This window comes from Panthera onca, chromosome C1 (assembly GCF_046562875.1).
Source record: "Panthera onca isolate mPanOnc1 chromosome C1, mPanOnc1 haplotype 2, whole genome shotgun sequence".
Taxonomy (NCBI): Eukaryota; Metazoa; Chordata; class Mammalia; order Carnivora; family Felidae; genus Panthera; species Panthera onca.
Window position 1 is genome coordinate 208,350,880 of NC_138346.1, and position 16,592 is coordinate 208,367,471.

Consider the following 16,592-nt stretch of genomic DNA (forward strand, 5'->3'; position numbering starts at 1 on the left):
TATTTTTATGGTCTGTCTCTTCTCGCCCCCTACACCGTAAACCTCACAAGAGCAGGTCTGATTATGTCTTGCTCACCATTTTATCCCCAGCACTGTCCCTGACATACAGCAATTGCTCAATTCCTTGGTGATGAATGAAGGGCGAAAACGTTAGAGAAGGCACGGGGGCCTGAACTGCTCCCTCCTACGTTCATCTCGCAGCAGGGACAGCTGCGGTGGAAGAACGCCAGAAGAACTCACCCACTCCACGAGCGTCTACAAACTGTCTTCAGTGGGGTGGGGGTGGGGGCGCTGGGCTGGGGAGACAGTGGGGAAGGCCACAGACCCAAGCCCTGTCCACGGGGCTTCGAGTCTAGTGGCAGAAGCAGACTTTGAACTCCTAGTTGTCAGGGCCGGGACTGTATGGCGGGGGGGAGCACCCTAGGGTATCCGACCCAGTCTGGGCGGTCAAGACTGGCTTCCTGGAGGAGGTGGGGTTTAAGCGGGACCCGAAAGGATGCTCAGGGCCTTGGCAAAGGGAGGTGGGCGAGGTGCGGGAGGGGCAGGAGCACACTCAACCCCTTGAGTCTAGATTTCCTAGACAGCGAAGGCTGCTTGGCGCTCCTCACGACATCCTGAGCAGACAGAACGGGACAGGGGAAGCAGCGGACGCTGGGGCATGGGTGGGCGCGTTCTGCAGGGATTAGTGAGCTTTGCCCACGCGGTCTTCCCCTCGGTGGGGGGATCCATCCATTTGGTCCAGCTGTTCTTGGTCTGGTGGGACGGGTGAACGGGTGAACGGGGGCCGAGGCAGGGCCTGAGAGGGCAGGTGTGGAGGATGGCCACGCGCAGGAGGCCAGCTGGTGGGACTGTCACCCACTCAGGGCGGCCCCTGAGAAGCAGACCCTGTGACCAGGGATTCCGGAGCCAGCGGCCTATGTGGGAGGGTGTCCCAGGAAGCCAGGACGGGAGGGAAGAAGCCGATACAGGTGCATCCCGGAGGGTATTGTGGGCAGCCTCTCAGCCTCAGTCCTGCTGGGGAGCTCGAGGGGACAGCAAGCACCTGTCTGAGTGGTCCCAGCCAAGGGGCAGGGGGGCCAGGAGATCCATCCAATATCTCCCGTCGGCCGAGGCTGCTCTGGGGATGCTAGTTCTCTGGCACACCCGCCCCCACTCCTTGAGCAAGCTGAGTGGGGCTACGGCTGCCTGAGAAGGCTGTCGAGGGGTCAAGGGTGTGAGTGGGTGCGGACACCTGCCACATCGCCCTCGTCCCTACTGGGATGGCTCCTTCCCATCCCTCAGGCCTTGGCCAACCATGTGGATGGCACCCCAGCACGAGGGTCCTTCCCGGGTCTGCACCCCGCTCGCCCCTCATTCAAATTCACACCTTTGTGGAATGTGTGCTGAGCCATTCACTTACGTCTCACCTCCCCCTAGTTTACTATCTTCCCCCCCACGAAAGTTTAATTCCCCGCTGGATTCCCCAAGACACCTTCTACCATGCCAGGCTCCTAGTAGGTGCTCAATTAAAACGTTCTCGGAAGGAATGAATTACTGCCAATTCCAAGCTGGGAAGTTCTGGATTCTGAGGCTCATCCGACAGACATGTGATAGATGGGGCCTCTGGGGCACTGGGAGGGGCAGTGACTTGTCCAAGGTCATGAACCGGGGTGCTACCCCAGGTGGCAGAAGCCCCGTCACCCCCACCGGATGCCCGCCCCTCCGGGAACCCCACCAGCAGGCGGAGACGCTCTGGGAGTCCCTGGGGCTCCTTCCGCTGCCTGAGGATTGCTCTCTGCCAATTCTTGGTCATCCAGGCTTCCTTCTCCCCCTACTTTTCCCAAAAGCTGAAGAGCAAGCAACTCAGACAGCTGTGGAGCTGGGACTCTCTCTAGTTGAAATGCATTAATTTGTAAATATCTTCATTTATATGTAAATGCGGAGTCCCCGCGCCCCTCCGCCAGCCCTAATGGGGCCCTGCAGCCTGGAGACGCAGCCTCCTTCAGCACGGCTGCTCTCCGTGATCCGATTAGACTCTTTCCTTCCCTTCTGCTTTCGCTTCCCCCAGGCTCCTTGGTGCGCTCCACCTGGGAGGCCACCGCCGGAACCGAGGCTGGGGAAGGAAAGAACACTGGCCACGAGTCAGCACTGCTGTGTGACCTCGGGCAAAAGCCACCTCCCTCTCTGGGCTTCCGTTTCCATCAGGCGTGAAATGGGCAGGGCAGCAAGGTGTGGGCACAGGATGAGGTGGCTTGGGATCCGATGGGGTCTGTGTCGTTCCAGCAGGGAACCCTGGGCCTCGCGGAACTTTGACCCCGTCTGTAAACCAGGGCTAGAGAAAACAGCAAATCTGCCTGCATGTACAGGGTTGTTCGCGGGGATTAGCAGAGATTCAGGGCGTATAAGACGCCTTTATGAGATGTGAGGAAAGGTGGTTTTTTTTTTTTGTTTTTTTTTGATGGTGGAAGAAGGAGGGTTTTTTCTGCGCAAGAACAGCAACACACAGCCATGGTTCAGCGACTGAGGCAGCGCTTTATGTGAATTAACGCGGGGACCCTCCCAAGGCTGGAGCGAGCTTCTTACTGTTGTCATTGCCTTCTAGAGACTGGGGAAACTCAGGCAGAGTCCCCAAGCCCGGGTGACACTAATGGAAGGTGGGCGGAAGGGCAAGGATTGGAAACTCAGGCCGTGGGACAGAACTCTCCCTTAAATCCCACGAGGATTGTACGAAGCAGATCCTACGAAGTCTGTTGACAGGTGAGGAGACTGACACAGAGAGGGGTGAAGGCCCTCGTCCAAGGTCACTCAGTCGGGAGTGGCTGAGCTGTGTTCTGGGAGAGGGTGGGGGGGGTCAGGGCTGCTCTGGTGGTCCTGGGCTTCCTTCTGGGCGTAGGAATCAGATGGAGGGGGGGTTGGAAATGATGGGACAGGCTGTGGGGGAGGGGTGATGGTAAGCACGTGGGGAGGGCGCAGAGGGGGTGGGGGTCTGGGAAGCGTGGGGGGTGATCTGAATGTGCACTTGCCCCAGCATCATCTGTGGTTCCCAGAATAGTTGTTTTCTTGTCCAAAATGAGTTTTTCATCCGGACTGTAACTGGCTTGTCTTAGGTGTGCCTTAATACCTTAAGGTGCCCCAAATCCTTTTTGGAAGCAGGTCCGGGGAAATCATAAACGTCAATAAAGGCATCTGTGCGGCCATTTGCCTCCCGCCTCTGTGTCCCTTCGCGCCCACGTGCTCACCAGACCTCCCCCCGCAAGGGCTGGCTGGTTCTCAGCTCCTGGCACAGAGCCCGGAGAGGAGGGGGACCCAGAAAGGTCCCACCTTCCGGCTTACAAAGTGCGCAGCAGATGATCACCTGCCAGAATCCCCGTGCCGGGCTGGGTGAGCCCTGGGCAACCTTCCCGTCCCGTTTTCTTATCTTACCCGCGGAGAGACTGAGGCTCAAAGGGACGAGGAGCATACGCAGGGTTACCTAGCCAAGGTGCAGATTTCACTGTGCACCTACTACGTGCCAGCCCTGCACACTGCTGCCTTCTGCCTGGGCACTGGGCAATGCATTTGCCTGTGTTGTGTGGAAAAACACACATACACGTGTGTGTGTGTGTGTGTGTGTGTGTGTGTGTGTGTGCAAGACTATGCCCGTTCAGTGCCAGTCTTTAGCTTTTCATCAATGCAGCGGGACTCCCACCCCTCTCGCGGAGCCGTCGGCTTTGGGGGAGATTCACTCTGCTACGGCGGGGGGGGGGGGGGGGGGTCGTCCGAACAAGGTGTCCTGAAGGAAGGCGTCTGCTTGAGTGGGTCCTGAAGCCTGGTGGGGAGTTTACCAGGTCGCCAGAGGGAGAGGCACACTGGGAAGTAAGCGTTAAGGGTTCGAGATGTAAAACAGGACCGGGGCCTTTGGAAAGTGCACGAGAAGCGTGTGGGGGCGTGGCACCCACACACCTAGAACACGGCAGCGCATGGGATGGGATCTGCTTCCTTCCGGAAAGAGGGTAGGGGTAGAAATATTAAGTGTCTCTGTCCCCGGGGGCTCTTCCTCCCCAACCTGCTGCCGCTTCCGACCTGGGGTCCAGTTGTTTGGGGTCGGTTTTGCTTGCCGGGCAGAGGCCTGTGGGGACTGGGAGAGCGTATGGCACGGGCTTCAGGACCAGGCAGAACTGGCTCACATCCCAGCTCTGTCCTTCCCGGCTGCGGGACTTTGGGGATTGTGGCTCACCCTCTCTGGACTTCAGTGTCCCCACCTGGAAACAGGGTTTGGAAAACCCACTTTGAGGGACTGCTGGGAGGAGCTGGCTGGGGAGGCTGACGTCGAGGGGCACGTGGCAGAGTGGGGACGTGACCCCTTTCCTTCCAGGGCACGTTTAATTCCCTGCTGGATTCCCCAAGACACCTTCTACCATGCCAGGCTCCTAGTAGGTGCTCAATTAAAACGTCCTCGGAAGGAATGAATTACTGCCAATTCCAAGCTGGGAAGTTCTGGATTCTGAGGCTCATTCGACAGACATGTGATAGATGGGGCCTCTGGGGCACTTCCTTCCAGGGCACGTCCCTCTAGGCACCGGGTTCCCTTCTGCAGCACAGCCCCCAGCCCTGCCTTCCAAGCCCATGGAAGGTGATCCAGAGAATCGGCAAGAGCATCGCAGGGCAGATAGGAAAGGGCTGGGGAAGTGGCCCCCAGGCCCCGGCCTCGACCCCTAGCCCCTGGCTCCTGGCCCCCAGCTCCCAGCCCCCGGCCCCTGGCCCCCGGCCCCCAGCCTCAACCTTTAACCCCCAGCCCCCGGCCCCCGGCCTCAATCCTTAGCCCCGGCCCCCAGCCCCCAGCCTCGACCCCTAGCCCCCGGCCCCCAGTCCCCAGACCCTGGCCCCCGGCCCCCAGCCCCCAGCCTCGACCCCCAGCCTCCGGCCCCCGGCCTCGACCCCCAGCCTCCGGCCCCCGGCCTTGATCCCCAGCCCCCGGCTCCCGGCCCCCAGCCCCCGGCCTCGACCCCCAGCCCCCGGCCCCTGGCCTCGATCCCTAGCCCCCACCCCCCGGCCCCCGGCCTCGATCCCTAACCCATGGCCCCTGGCCCCCAGCCCCCAGCCCCTGGCCCCCAGCCTCCGGCCCCCGGCCCCTGGCCCCCGGCCCCCAGCCTCAACCTTTAACCCCCAGCCCCCGGCCCCCGGCCTCAATCCTTAGCCCCGGCCCCCAGTCCCCAGACCCCGGCCCCTGGCCCCCAGCCCCCAGCCCCTGGCCCCCAGCCTCGACCCCCAGCCTCCGGCCCCCGGCCTTGATCCCCAGCCCGCGGCCCCCGGCCTCGATCCCTAGCCCGTGGTCCCCGGCCCCCGGCCCCCAGCCCCCAGCCCCCAGTCCCCGGCCCCCAGCCTCGATCCCCAGCCCCTGGCCCCCGGCCCCTCACCTCACGGTGGACTGGTACACCAGGTCCTCCCTCTTGCGGTAGTTCTCCATGTACGAGTAGTTGGTGGAGAACATGGCGTCGAAGGTGAAGATCTTTTGCTTGATGGTGCCGCCGTCCGTCACCTGCAAGGCAGCACAGAGGCAGCTACAGGGGAGCGCTCGGCCGGCCTCGCCCCTTTCCCCCAGACAGAGCGCGGACGCAGGGACACTGGAGATGCAGAGCCAGGACGCCCGGCCCCCAGGGGCCCTGGGCGAGGCCGCCAGGAGACACTGCCATCACCAGAACGCTCCCAGGTCATCCCCACTCCGCTGATGTGTAAGCCGAGGCTCTGGAGCAAAGTGACTTCCCAAGGTCCCACGCCGGGAAGGAGCACAGCTGGCTCTCCTCTCTGGCAATCATTTCTGGTAAATTCTGTAAGGGGCAGGCACAGAATGGCAGGGGAGCCCAGGCAGCCCCCGTCTGGGGACGGGGTAGTCACAGAGGGCTTCCTAGAGGAAGGGATGTCTAAGTTGCCTTCTGAAGGGAGAACAGGAGACAGGCAGCCTGGCAAAAGGTGGGAGAGCTCTGTAAGCAGAGGAGACAGCAGGAGCAAAGGCCCCGTGGTAGGAAAGAGCAGGTATGCTCAGGGAAAGAGGATTGTGTTCAGCGTGCCCGGTAGGCAAGGGAACTCAACTGTCCCTGCAGGCAACGTGGAGGGGGTCACCTTGGATTCCATTTACAGGTTCCTTCAGGCCGTAGGGTGACGATGGTTGGAGGGGCCTGTCTGGGGGCAGGGGGCTCTTAAGAAGGCTGGGGAGAACCCACTCTGCTGTCACGGGGCGGAGGGAAGAGGACAGCTTGGGGGCTCCCTCTCCTCCAGCTGCCCTCGGGACGGGAGGGAGGTCACGAGGCCCCCACCTCCCCAAGCACACGGAGGCCCAGAGAAGTCAGGGGACCTCCGGAGGTGACAAGAAAGTCTATAGTGGAAAACAAAGGCTGTTCCGGTGCCCAGCTGTTCGCGGCTGATTGAAAGCCGGACCCAAGTGTCCCGCGCTCCAGCTCGCCGCCCGGCACATCCTCCCGCCTGCGCTGCCTCCAGCTAATGAAAGTGTTACTCCACAAAGCAGCAAGGTATGTGTTGTCACTGTTTCAATTATTTATCTGTTTACTCGGCTGCAGTTTTCCCTACAGTTTTCCGCCTTCGTCAGCAACTCTATTATAGACCGGGAGCTTGCAGCCTCTCGCTGCTCAGCTGGGCTCCGCGCTAACAGCCTGCGACCAGGGAGGCCTCATGCCTGGGCCTGGAGAAGTGGAATTAACTCCCCGCGGCTCTGCATGCTGGAGGCAGGGGGGGCCGGCTGGGAGGGCTTTCTCCAAGGGGCTGGGCTGGGGGGCACCCTGGAAGCTGCTTGGATCTGTAGCCTTCCTGGGAGCCCCGGCCTGGGTGCAGCTGGGCCCCTCTGGGCACATCTGGCTTGGACCACATCTGTCTGGCCCAGCTGGTGTCGTTACTGGCTTAGGGGACACAGGTTCAAGGCAAGCTGGCTAGCATTTATGGGGCGCCAGCTGTGTGCCAGGCACGGGTCACATCAGTGCGTGTCACCCCCACCCCTGCCACGGTCTGCAAGCTCATGAGGAGTCAGGAGGCCCCTGACAGTCCCGGGACCCCCAGGGAGCCCCACAGGCAGGGTCAGAGTGATGATAAGCTTCCGGAACCCGGGGTGCAGGATCAGCGTTGGGACTCCCCTCTGCAGGGTTTCTGCTTACCCCTTGCCAAGCTCAGGTCTCTCTGACTCTCCTCTGGGCTTATCTTCCTTCAGCTCATACTTTTCACTTATCTTCCCCTCTGGGGGCTGTGTGCTCCCCTCTGGGGGCTGTGTGCTCCCCTCTGAGGCTGTGTGCTCCCCGCTGGCCTCTTCCGCAGCACTGGGCCTGGCTTCCCAGAGAGGGATGACCGAGACTGAAGGACCAGGGAGGAAGAGGAGCCAAGAACCTTCAAACCAGGACCCTCGGTGGTGGGGTGGGGGGAGGGTATGATATTGCCCAACCCCCAGGGGACAGTTGGCCACAGGTGGAACCATCTTTGGTGGTCACAACCCAGCGGGGGCGCGGGTTTCGTACTGGCATCTAGCGGCAGAGAGCGCGGATGCTGTAACCAGCCCACAATGTGCAGGACGGCCCCAAAGGTGATCTGGCCCCCCCATGAGAAATGTGCCTTAAGCCCTTGCTTCCTGCTGGCACACAGGGTCCTGCGGAGGGAACGGCAGAGACAACAGGTGGCCCGTTTTGCAGATGAAGAAACTGTGGCTTGGAGAGGAAAGGAGATTTAGCCACGGTCCCACGCGGGGCCCCTGGCAGGGCTCTGGCTCCCACAGGGCGGGCCCCCAGGGGCTGAGGACAAACCAGTCCCCCCCCTCCCTGCCCCCAGCCCCCACGACCCTCCGCTGTCAGCAGGAGGATGCCTGGAGCCCAGCGGAGGTTTGAGGAATTTTCTCCCGAAGTCATAAAAGTGGAAAGCGTCCTGCCCATTTGACTTGCAGCCTTGCCTCTTCTCTCAGGTACTGCTTTTTATCTCCTCCTAAAATGCGGCAGCCCTTATCGTCCCAATCTCGAAATTCACTCCATTTTTTTTATTATACAAAGGAGAAAAAAAACCTGTCGGTAAAACTGTCTCCACAAATTTATTCGCCGGGACTGAGGGTTTTATTACTAGGAAAATACACCTGCACCCCACACGTCCACGCATTCCCACACACCCCAGATAAAGCGCGGAAGAATTATCTGAGTCGTAAATCACTGTTTCAGGCCAAGGGACAGGGGAGTTTCAAGGACACACCTAGTTTTCCTTTGGTTTTATTTACATCTTTTTTTTTTTTTTTCTTTCCTGGGGCCAAGTCTGGGGCCTTCCTGTCAGCCTAGGAGGAAATAACTGCTTCCCATTAAAGCAGCCTGGGACAGCCAGAGCCCGAGGCTTGTGATGTCCCTTCCCTGGGGCTCAGGGAAGGCTCTGGAAAGGGACTGCCTTGGAACGCACCGTCAGGCCCCAGGCCATGGGCCAGTGGCTATTTGCGAGGAGGATATTCTGTGGTTCTTGGTGACAGCAGTCCCTGAGGTGAGGCTGGGTAGGGGGAGAGGGGTTATCACAGGCCATGGGTGGGCAGCTGGTGTGATGAGTGACACCTTCTCTTTAATTCTGGAAACATGTTCCAGGCCTAAGACTTTCAGGCACTGTTCCAGGCCCCGGGGGAGAGGACGAACCACATTTCAGATGTGGCCGCAGTCCGTCTGGTGGGGATACACAGCCCACAAGGACCTGAGACAGCAGAGCCAGGGAAGGCGAGGCTGTAGCAAAGATATTTGCCAACTGTGACCTGACATCCATGGAGGGGCCAAGGATTCTTCTGGGAGGAGGGGTGATCACGGAAGGCTTCCAGGTGGAGGTGGGCCTCTTCAAAGGGTGCTTAGTCCCAGCCTGGTGCTCCCGGCCTGTGGGAGGCTTTCGGGCAAGAAGCAAGGCTGATTTTCTCCACCCCCAGTCAAATTCTTGATTTCTGTTACTAACTTTCTGCGCCTCGCCTCTTCAAGCCTCAGCTTCCTCATCTGTAAAATGGGATAATGCAACCTACCTCTGTCCCTCTCAGGAGGATTAAATGAGATGACATTTGTAACAGCACCTGGTGTGTGGTAAGCGTCCGTACAGATGGTTATTTTTATGCATGCTAACACTTTTCCGGGTCATCCCTGCTTCTGGGTCCCTTCCCACCATCCAGAGCTGGGGCTGGAAGGCAGAACAGTTCTTACTGGAAAGTCCGAGGATGTAGAATGTCAGTATGTGACAGAAGGGGGCCCGCCTGGCAAGCACGGACTGGAGACCCGGTGGGCAGGTGGGCGCGTAGAGCCGGGGCCCAGAGACTTGTCTGCACTCATGAGATCAGCCCAGAGAGAAAATGAAGGACACTCCGAGCAAGCACCTGGAGGCAGGCTGGTCCCTGGGGCTCTGACACGCTCCTCTGGTGCCATCGCGGCTTGGGACCGTGAGATCATGGCAGGCAGACAGAGGAAGGCAAGGCTGGTGGGAGCAGACGAGGTGCTGTCCTGGAAGGCCAAGGCCCAAGCAATGTGTGCGTGTCCCCTCCCTGGAGGATGAAATGCTTGAGTGTTCATTCACTCCTGCGACAGATTTTCACCGAATCAGTAAATAAGTCTTTGCGTGTGAGCTACTCCTAGAACATAAACCCTACGAGGGCCAGGCCTTTATCTGTCCCGTTCGTTGCTCTGTCCCCAGAGCCCGGAACATGGTACTCGCTCAATAAATATTTGTTGGATGAATGAATGAATGGAATTGAGTCCTTACCACGTGCCAGGCACTGGGGTACCACGAAGAACAAGGAGAACACTCCTTGCCCCAGGATGGCCCGCTGTGTCCACACCCCGATCTGACCGCGGCTGCCTGGTGGGAACGGGCTGGTCCAGCCGGGAAGTGGCCTCGGACCGACCACGAGGCAGTGATCCCAGGGGGATCAGCAGGAACCTGAGCTGTGGTTTCTCAGACGTCCACGTGCTACAGGAAAGCATCCTCCTTGTGCAAAGGGCCCACCTGGACTGCAGAGAGGAGGCTGCGCACACACTTCTGCAAAAGAATCCGAGTCCGAACTGGCATGTACCCGGCCTGGCTGTACTGCTCGGAAGGGACGTAGGAGGCAGAGACCCGGGTTCTGCCTCCCACAGGCTGGCCTCTGCACTGCTCCCCTCTCTGGGCGTCAGTTTCCTTAAGTGCTCAACGAGGACGTGTGCAGGGTGACTTCTGAGGACCGTTGCTACTCTGAACGCCCAAATGCTCTGGTGCTAGAACAGCCCGCCCTGGAGACCACAGCCACTCCTGCTCTAGCCTTGCCCTCCAGGGCTCGGCAGCCGCCCACAGGCCCCGAGGCAGCAGACCCTGTCCCAGGGCGCTGGCCGTCCCCCAAATCCGGCAAATCTGGCTTCAGCTAGGTTGGGTTGATTTTCAAGCGAAGCCACCAAAGCGTGGCAGACGGGCTCAGTCCAGCCAGTCGCACGGCCGGCCGGCTGGGATTTTTCATTTGAGAAACTAATGCCTCCAAGTATACCTCCTCACCCACGTCCCCGGGTGCCATCATCCGGAAGAGAGAGAGAAAAAAAAAAGAAAGAAAGAAAGGGGGGAAAAAACTCACCTCCCCCCCCTTCTCTTTGTGTTCCACAAAACCAATTACAGGTTGGAAATAGCTGTAATAAACTTGATATCCCACTTATGGGCCAATCCCGCCGCGGCTGGAAAGTGTAATAGTGGCAGAGAGCGAAAACTGCTGGTATATTTTGCCGGAGCTGTTTAAATTGCCTGCCTACATTATCCCGGCTCCTCTCCAGCCGGGAAGGAATTTGCTCTCCTGGAAATGGAGCAGCTAAGGTCTCTGGGGCTGGGCAGCGAGGGGGGGCGGGTGTTGTTGCAAGGAAGGTTTTAATGAACTGATTAGACGTGGAAGACGGACGGCGCCTGGGCTCTCGAGATGGGCGACCCGGGTTCGAATCCCAGCCCAGGCAGCTTCCAGGCAGAGCCCTTGGTGTCCAACGGGCAAGAGCCATGCCAGCCCCGAAAGGCTCTTGTTGGGGGGAAAGGGGCATTTAGTCGGACAGCGCAGGTGGGCGGAGTGCCGTGCCCACCATGAGCCTCCTCGGGTCTCGGGTCTGCCGTGGTCGCTGTCCCTGCCTGGCTCTGAGCCTCAGTTTCCTCATCTGTAAAACGAAAGAAAGACAGTAGCTGAACCCATGCCCCAGAGTTGTCAGAAGTACTCAAAGAAAGGGAAGAATAGATGTGAATTTACTGCTCCGTTCCTCGTACTGTGACAGGCGATGAGCATTCTAGAAACTTCTGCCGTGAAGCCACGACCGAGAAGCCCCTTCCCGCCTCACGCAGCCCCACGTGCAAAGAGGACAGCAGACCCACTAGCGTTCCTAACGGGCTTACTTTAGATCGAGCCAGCCCCAGAGCAGAGCTCAAGCCGTCGCGCTTTCCTTTACCGACTGAGCTCTTCTGTGAGCCGCACCTGATTCAGGAGCACAGCTGGGAACACAGCCCGCGCAACGGTGAAGAAACGCAACCGCCTCACTTACATTTCTGCGGCGGGTGTTTTCTAACCCCTCCACCAGCAGAAGGCGAGCTCAGGAGGCTGGGGTTTCATCATCTCGTTCGGTGCTGTTCCCCAGCTCCCAGAGCAGAGTCTGGTGCAGAGCGGACTCTCGGTCCATATGTTTCTAGAAATGAACACCCTGTTTGCGGGCGCGGAAATGGGGTCCAGGGAAGGGCTGCCACTCGCCCAGGCTCCCCAGCCGGTAAGCGGACGAGTGCAGATTCAAACCCGGGTCTGGTTCCAAGGTCCAGATAGGAAGTGATCCAGGCAGCGGGGTCGGATGAAGTGTCGGGCAGGGGGCATGGAAGGCAGGGGGCATCTAGGCAGAGGGTAAGTTGGGTAGGGGCGCAGGGCAAGAGGCCATCTGCTCAGGGAGGAGGGAGAAAAAGAAGGCAAGAGGCAGAAGGGCCGGTGAGGCAGCCTCCCCATGGCCTGCTTCGGAGGGCAGGGGCACAGGGCTCCCGGCTTCTTGGTTGCCATGGTGACTGGGGTCGGTCATCTTCCCCTAGATGACCCCTGCCCACCTGCTTTCCACCGTGGGTCTGCTCTTGAAGCTCCTGGGCCTGAGAGCCGGGCCAGAGCCACCCCAGGGAGGGCCTGGGGGAGGAAAATGCTGGATTCCCAAGGACAGACGTGGGGGGGGGGGGACATCCTCGAGCCAGGCGCCACCTACCTCCCCGGATGGCCTGATTCCACCCCTGCTCTGTCTCCCTTGTGAGTCCAGGCTTCCGGCAGGGACGGGCTCGGGGTAATTGGCTTCCCCCGTGTGTGGGTGGCAGATCCGGTTTTGACAGAGACAGCTGGTGTCATAAATTGCTCTGTCTCATCTGCTTACTGTGGGATGGCAGACAGCAGCTCAGGGATGGGGAGTGGGGCGGGCCGAGGGCCCGGGGGGCTGGTGAGAATGGCAGGCAGGAGCGCGGCTGCTGGCTTCGTGGGCCCCGCACTCGTGGGCAGGTGCTCGTGCAAGCGTGAGGACGTGTGTGTGCCACTGGCGTGAGCCTAGGGCCAGTTCACGAGGGTGAGCCCTGGTGCAAATGAGGAAACCTGTGGTTTGGGGGTGGGGGTGCGGGTGCGCATCAGCAGGGCTGAGTGTGCAAATCTGTGCGCTCTGGGGCTGCATGTAAGGACGGGCGCCTGTGCGGGCATGTGCGTGTGTGTCCTGTGTGTGCAAATGCGAGGGTCTGTGGGTGTGTAAGAGTGTGTGTGTGTGCGTTCAGGGTTGTGTGTGTCGGTCTGTGGGTTCGTGGAGCGTGTGCACGAATGATGCCTGCACCCACAGTGTGAGAGTTTATACACCTGTTCCCTGCCCTGGGCCACGGGGATAGGGGATGTCGGCTAGGGCGTGCGTGTGCGGCCTGTACCTTTCTTTCTTTTTTTTAAAATTTTTTAATGTTTATTTTTAAGAGAGAGAGAGGGAGGGAGGGGCAGAGAGAGAGGGAGACCCAGAATCCGAAACGGGCTCCAGGCTCCGAGCTGTCAGCACAGAGCCCGACGCGGGGCTCAAACTCATGGACGGTGAGATCACCACCTGAGACGAAGTTGGGCGCTTCGCCGACTGAGCCACCCAGGCGCCCCCGGCCCATATGTTTCTGAGAAATGCCAGCCTGGGAGGCACCATCACGCCAGCCCGGGCCCTGGGCAATCTCCCAGCCCCGCCAGTCAGATGCAAAACCATAGGTCAGGGCCCAACCACCTGAGCCCTTCAGACTCCACCAGGCGCGGGCTGCTCTCAGACCTCCCTCTTCTAATCCTGTGTACCCCCAAACCCACACTGCGGGGCTAGTGGCCAAGAAGCTGGGGAGACCGGGAGGACGCATACAGATGCTAGATGCTCAAACTTCTGCGCGCAGCAGAATTACCTGGCCAGGTGGGAGGAGGGTTTTAAAAATGTCAATTTCTTTGAAAGCCCCACCCCAGAGGTTCAAATTCAGTGAGTCCTGGGCAGGACCTGGGTTTTGCATTTTTTTAACAAGCCCCATTGGGTCGGTTAGATGCAGGGGTTGGGGACCACAAGAGGGAGACTCTGCCCTAAGCCCCTGGAACCCCCCCGCCCCCAAATAGGGCCTCTCTGCAGCTTTCCCAGGTGGCTGTCAACTACCAGACTCTGGATGTCCTGGGAGGCCCTGGCAGCAGGAGGGACCCCTGACTGCCCCTCTAGACCCTTTCTCTACAGAAGGCTAACCTGAGGTCCAACCAGGAGAGGGACATGCCCAGGGTCACACAGGGAGGAGGTGGCAGGGCCGGGGTGGGGGGAACCAGGTCCTTGGCTTTGAAGAACCCCCTCTTGGCCCTGCACACCTCTGATGCTTGCAATCCAGACCCCAGAAACCACGCATCCCCACTGAGTGTCGTATAGCTGTGGCACCAGGGACATTCTTGTCAATCGGGGTGTCGTATCCTGCTCCCTGCCTCCTGACGATGAGCCCCAGCATTAGAGATGGTGCTGGGACGGAGGAGGGAGGAGGGATTGTCCCATCTCTCTCTCCCCGAAGGTCACTCCTCACTTCCTGCCATTTGCGTTCATTCCTCCAGCTCAAGTGACCTCAGCTTCTCATTGGTCTATTTCCTCGTTGGTTCATTCAGCGCTTCGTGGGGGTCGGGCCTGTGGCCAGATCGTGGCATCAGACAGGGTCCTGGTCCTCAAGAGCTCACAGAAAGGGCGGGGCAGGGGCATCGCAGAGAGAAACACAGGCAACCTGTGCTCACCCGGCCTCGGCCACAGCAGCCTGGAGCGCAGGGGTGAGGGGAGGGCTCAGGGCGGGCCCCGCACAAGAGGGCGCGCTGAGCGGTGCCTTGGAGGATGGGGAGAGTCTGCGGGCCAGACGAGAGGCGGAACAGTCTAGCCCTGGAGACGGCCAGGCAAAGGCACCAGAGCAGACAAGAGTGACCGAGGATGCGACCTGGGATCCGTGGGGTGCGGTGGGGGTGCAGGGAGCACCCTGGTGGGGGTGGGGGCGGAAGCAGGATTGTGGAGGGTCGTGCTTCACACCGACGGAATCTGGGTTCGGCAGTCGAGCCCCTCGGTCTGAATCTCATCCAAGTCATTTCACGTCTCCCTGCCTCAGTTTTCTCTTTATAAAATGAGGATAAACAGTAGCGCCACCCTGTTGGTGGCTGGAGGACGAACTGACGTCTCCGGGGAAAGTGCCCGAAGAGTGGCTGACGGACAGTAAACGGTATAATTGTGCGTTAGCTTATCAGCGGCAAAATGCTTAGCACGGTATATTGTACATAGTAGATCTTGTTTTTGCTATGATTTCGTGGGAGGGAGACAGGGAGCCACTGAAGGCTTCAGGCAGGGGAGGGGAAGTTCCCATCAGGGTCAGAAAGCCCCTCTGGCTGCAGGGTGGACGACAGATCCAGGGGCCAGCGGGTCTGGACTTGGGAAGAGGCCTTGAGCGCGAAGAGAAGCGACCATTTCCCCCCAGGCCCCTTTTCAGGGTTACAACTAGGCTTTCGGGTCCCACAAGCCAGTGGGGCCGGCGTGTCCTGTCTGACTCCGGTGTCTGTGTATCTGTGTGGGAGGCTGTGGCCCCCCCCCCCCCCGGCCTGTGACACCCCTGTGATGTCCCTCAGGGGCCACGCTCGGCACTGTGGGAGGCTGTGGCCCCCCCCCCACCGCCTGTGACACCCCTGTGATGTCCCTCAGGGGCCACGCTCGGCACTCGGTGCTCCCACCACCCCCGGGGCTGCCCGTCAGCGAGCACACCTGTGGGCTGATTGTGGGGACAGATGCCAGCTCGTGGTCGTCTGGCTGACCACGGCAGTCAGGAGGGCCGCCAGCCCTCAGGGAGGGGCCGCGCCGTGCCAATCCGGCCTGTGTCAGCACCATCAGCTGCCCGCGGACCGTGGACGTGGCCCATCCGCTGCCTGTGCCAGCCCGCCCACCTGCTAAACAAGGGCGGAGTGTGCCAGTGAATATTACCAGGCTGGCGAATCCTGCCCACTGCCATTCGCACGTGGCCTTGCGGGCAGCCCAGCCCCGGTGGAGCCCGTCCTTCCGTCCGTCTGCAGCAGCCCCGTCAGCCCCAGCAGCCTGCTAGAGAGAAAGAGCACTGAGCGGGGAGCCAGGAGGCCTGGACCCCGTCCCTGCTCAGCCACTCACGGGCAGTGGATGCTGGGAAATTTGCATTGTGTCTCCGAGCCTCAGGTTCCCCATCTGTTAAATGGGGTGGAGAATGGCCCATCTCTAAGCTCGCTTCCCGGTATTCCTTGCAGGTGGGGCTGGCAGTGGGCAAATGCTGGGTGGCAGAATTCTGCACTTGAGCGGTCACACCAGAGCCGATCCAGTGGTGTTCATTTATTCCTTCCTTCAGTAAAGACTCGCCGTGTCCCCGCCATGTGCCGGAGGCTGTTTTAGGTGCAGGGGATAAGGCCGCGAACGACACCAAGTCCCTCTTCTGCTGGAATCCACACTCCAGTAGAAGGAGACGGATAACAAATCAAATGAAGGGAGATCGAAGACATGTTATCAGATTGGGATATGTGTCGTGCAGACAATGCAGGGAGAGTGACGGATGGACGGAGTGGGGGCCACGGCAGATTAGGTGGCTGGGGCGGCCCGTTTCAGGAGGCCACATTTCAGCTGCCACTGCAATGAGGAGGCAGGGTCGGTCTTGCTTCCCACCTGCTCCCTGTGAAGTCCTGTTTGTTCAAGCTTCTGGCTTCTCATTTAATCCCTACGACACCCCTCTGGGCAGTGCTGCCTGCATTTTACAGATGGGGGTACAGGTCTCAGAGAGGTGAATGGATTCGCTGGCGCGCCCTCAGTCCAGACGCAGCCCGGCATCTACAACCCTCGTTTTATTGTGTCTTCACAACCGATTTTCGCTTTCCCGAAGACCAGTCTTTTTTTTTTTTTTTTTTTTAAGTTTATTTATTTGGAGAGATAGAGAGTGCGAGCGTGTGTGCACGCAAGTTAGGGAGGGGCAGAGAGAGAGAGGGAGAGAGAGAGCATCCCAAGCAGGCTCCGCACTGTCGGCGTAGAGCCCGACGTGGGGCTCGATCCCTCGACCCTGCAAACCGTGAGGTCACGACCTGAGCCGAGACCAAGAGTCGGATGCTTAACTGATAGAACCGCCCGGGCTCC

At 59.9% G+C, this 16,592-nt stretch overlaps 1 protein-coding gene across 4 annotated transcripts in view; it reads right to left on the reverse strand.

The window, feature by feature from the left end:
• Positions 1 to 16,592, reverse strand: part of IGSF21 (immunoglobin superfamily member 21) — a 233,647-nt gene that overhangs the window by 71,435 nt on the left and 145,620 nt on the right. For all 4 annotated transcript variants that reach the window (XM_078452315.2, XM_078452312.2, XM_078452313.2 and 1 more), the window contains one exon: positions 5,376 to 5,497. In XM_078452315.2, coding sequence (XP_078308441.2) covers positions 5,376 to 5,449 — 74 coding nt within the window. In that variant the 5' untranslated portion in view covers positions 5,450 to 5,497. The remainder of the gene's footprint in view (positions 1 to 5,375; positions 5,498 to 16,592) is intronic.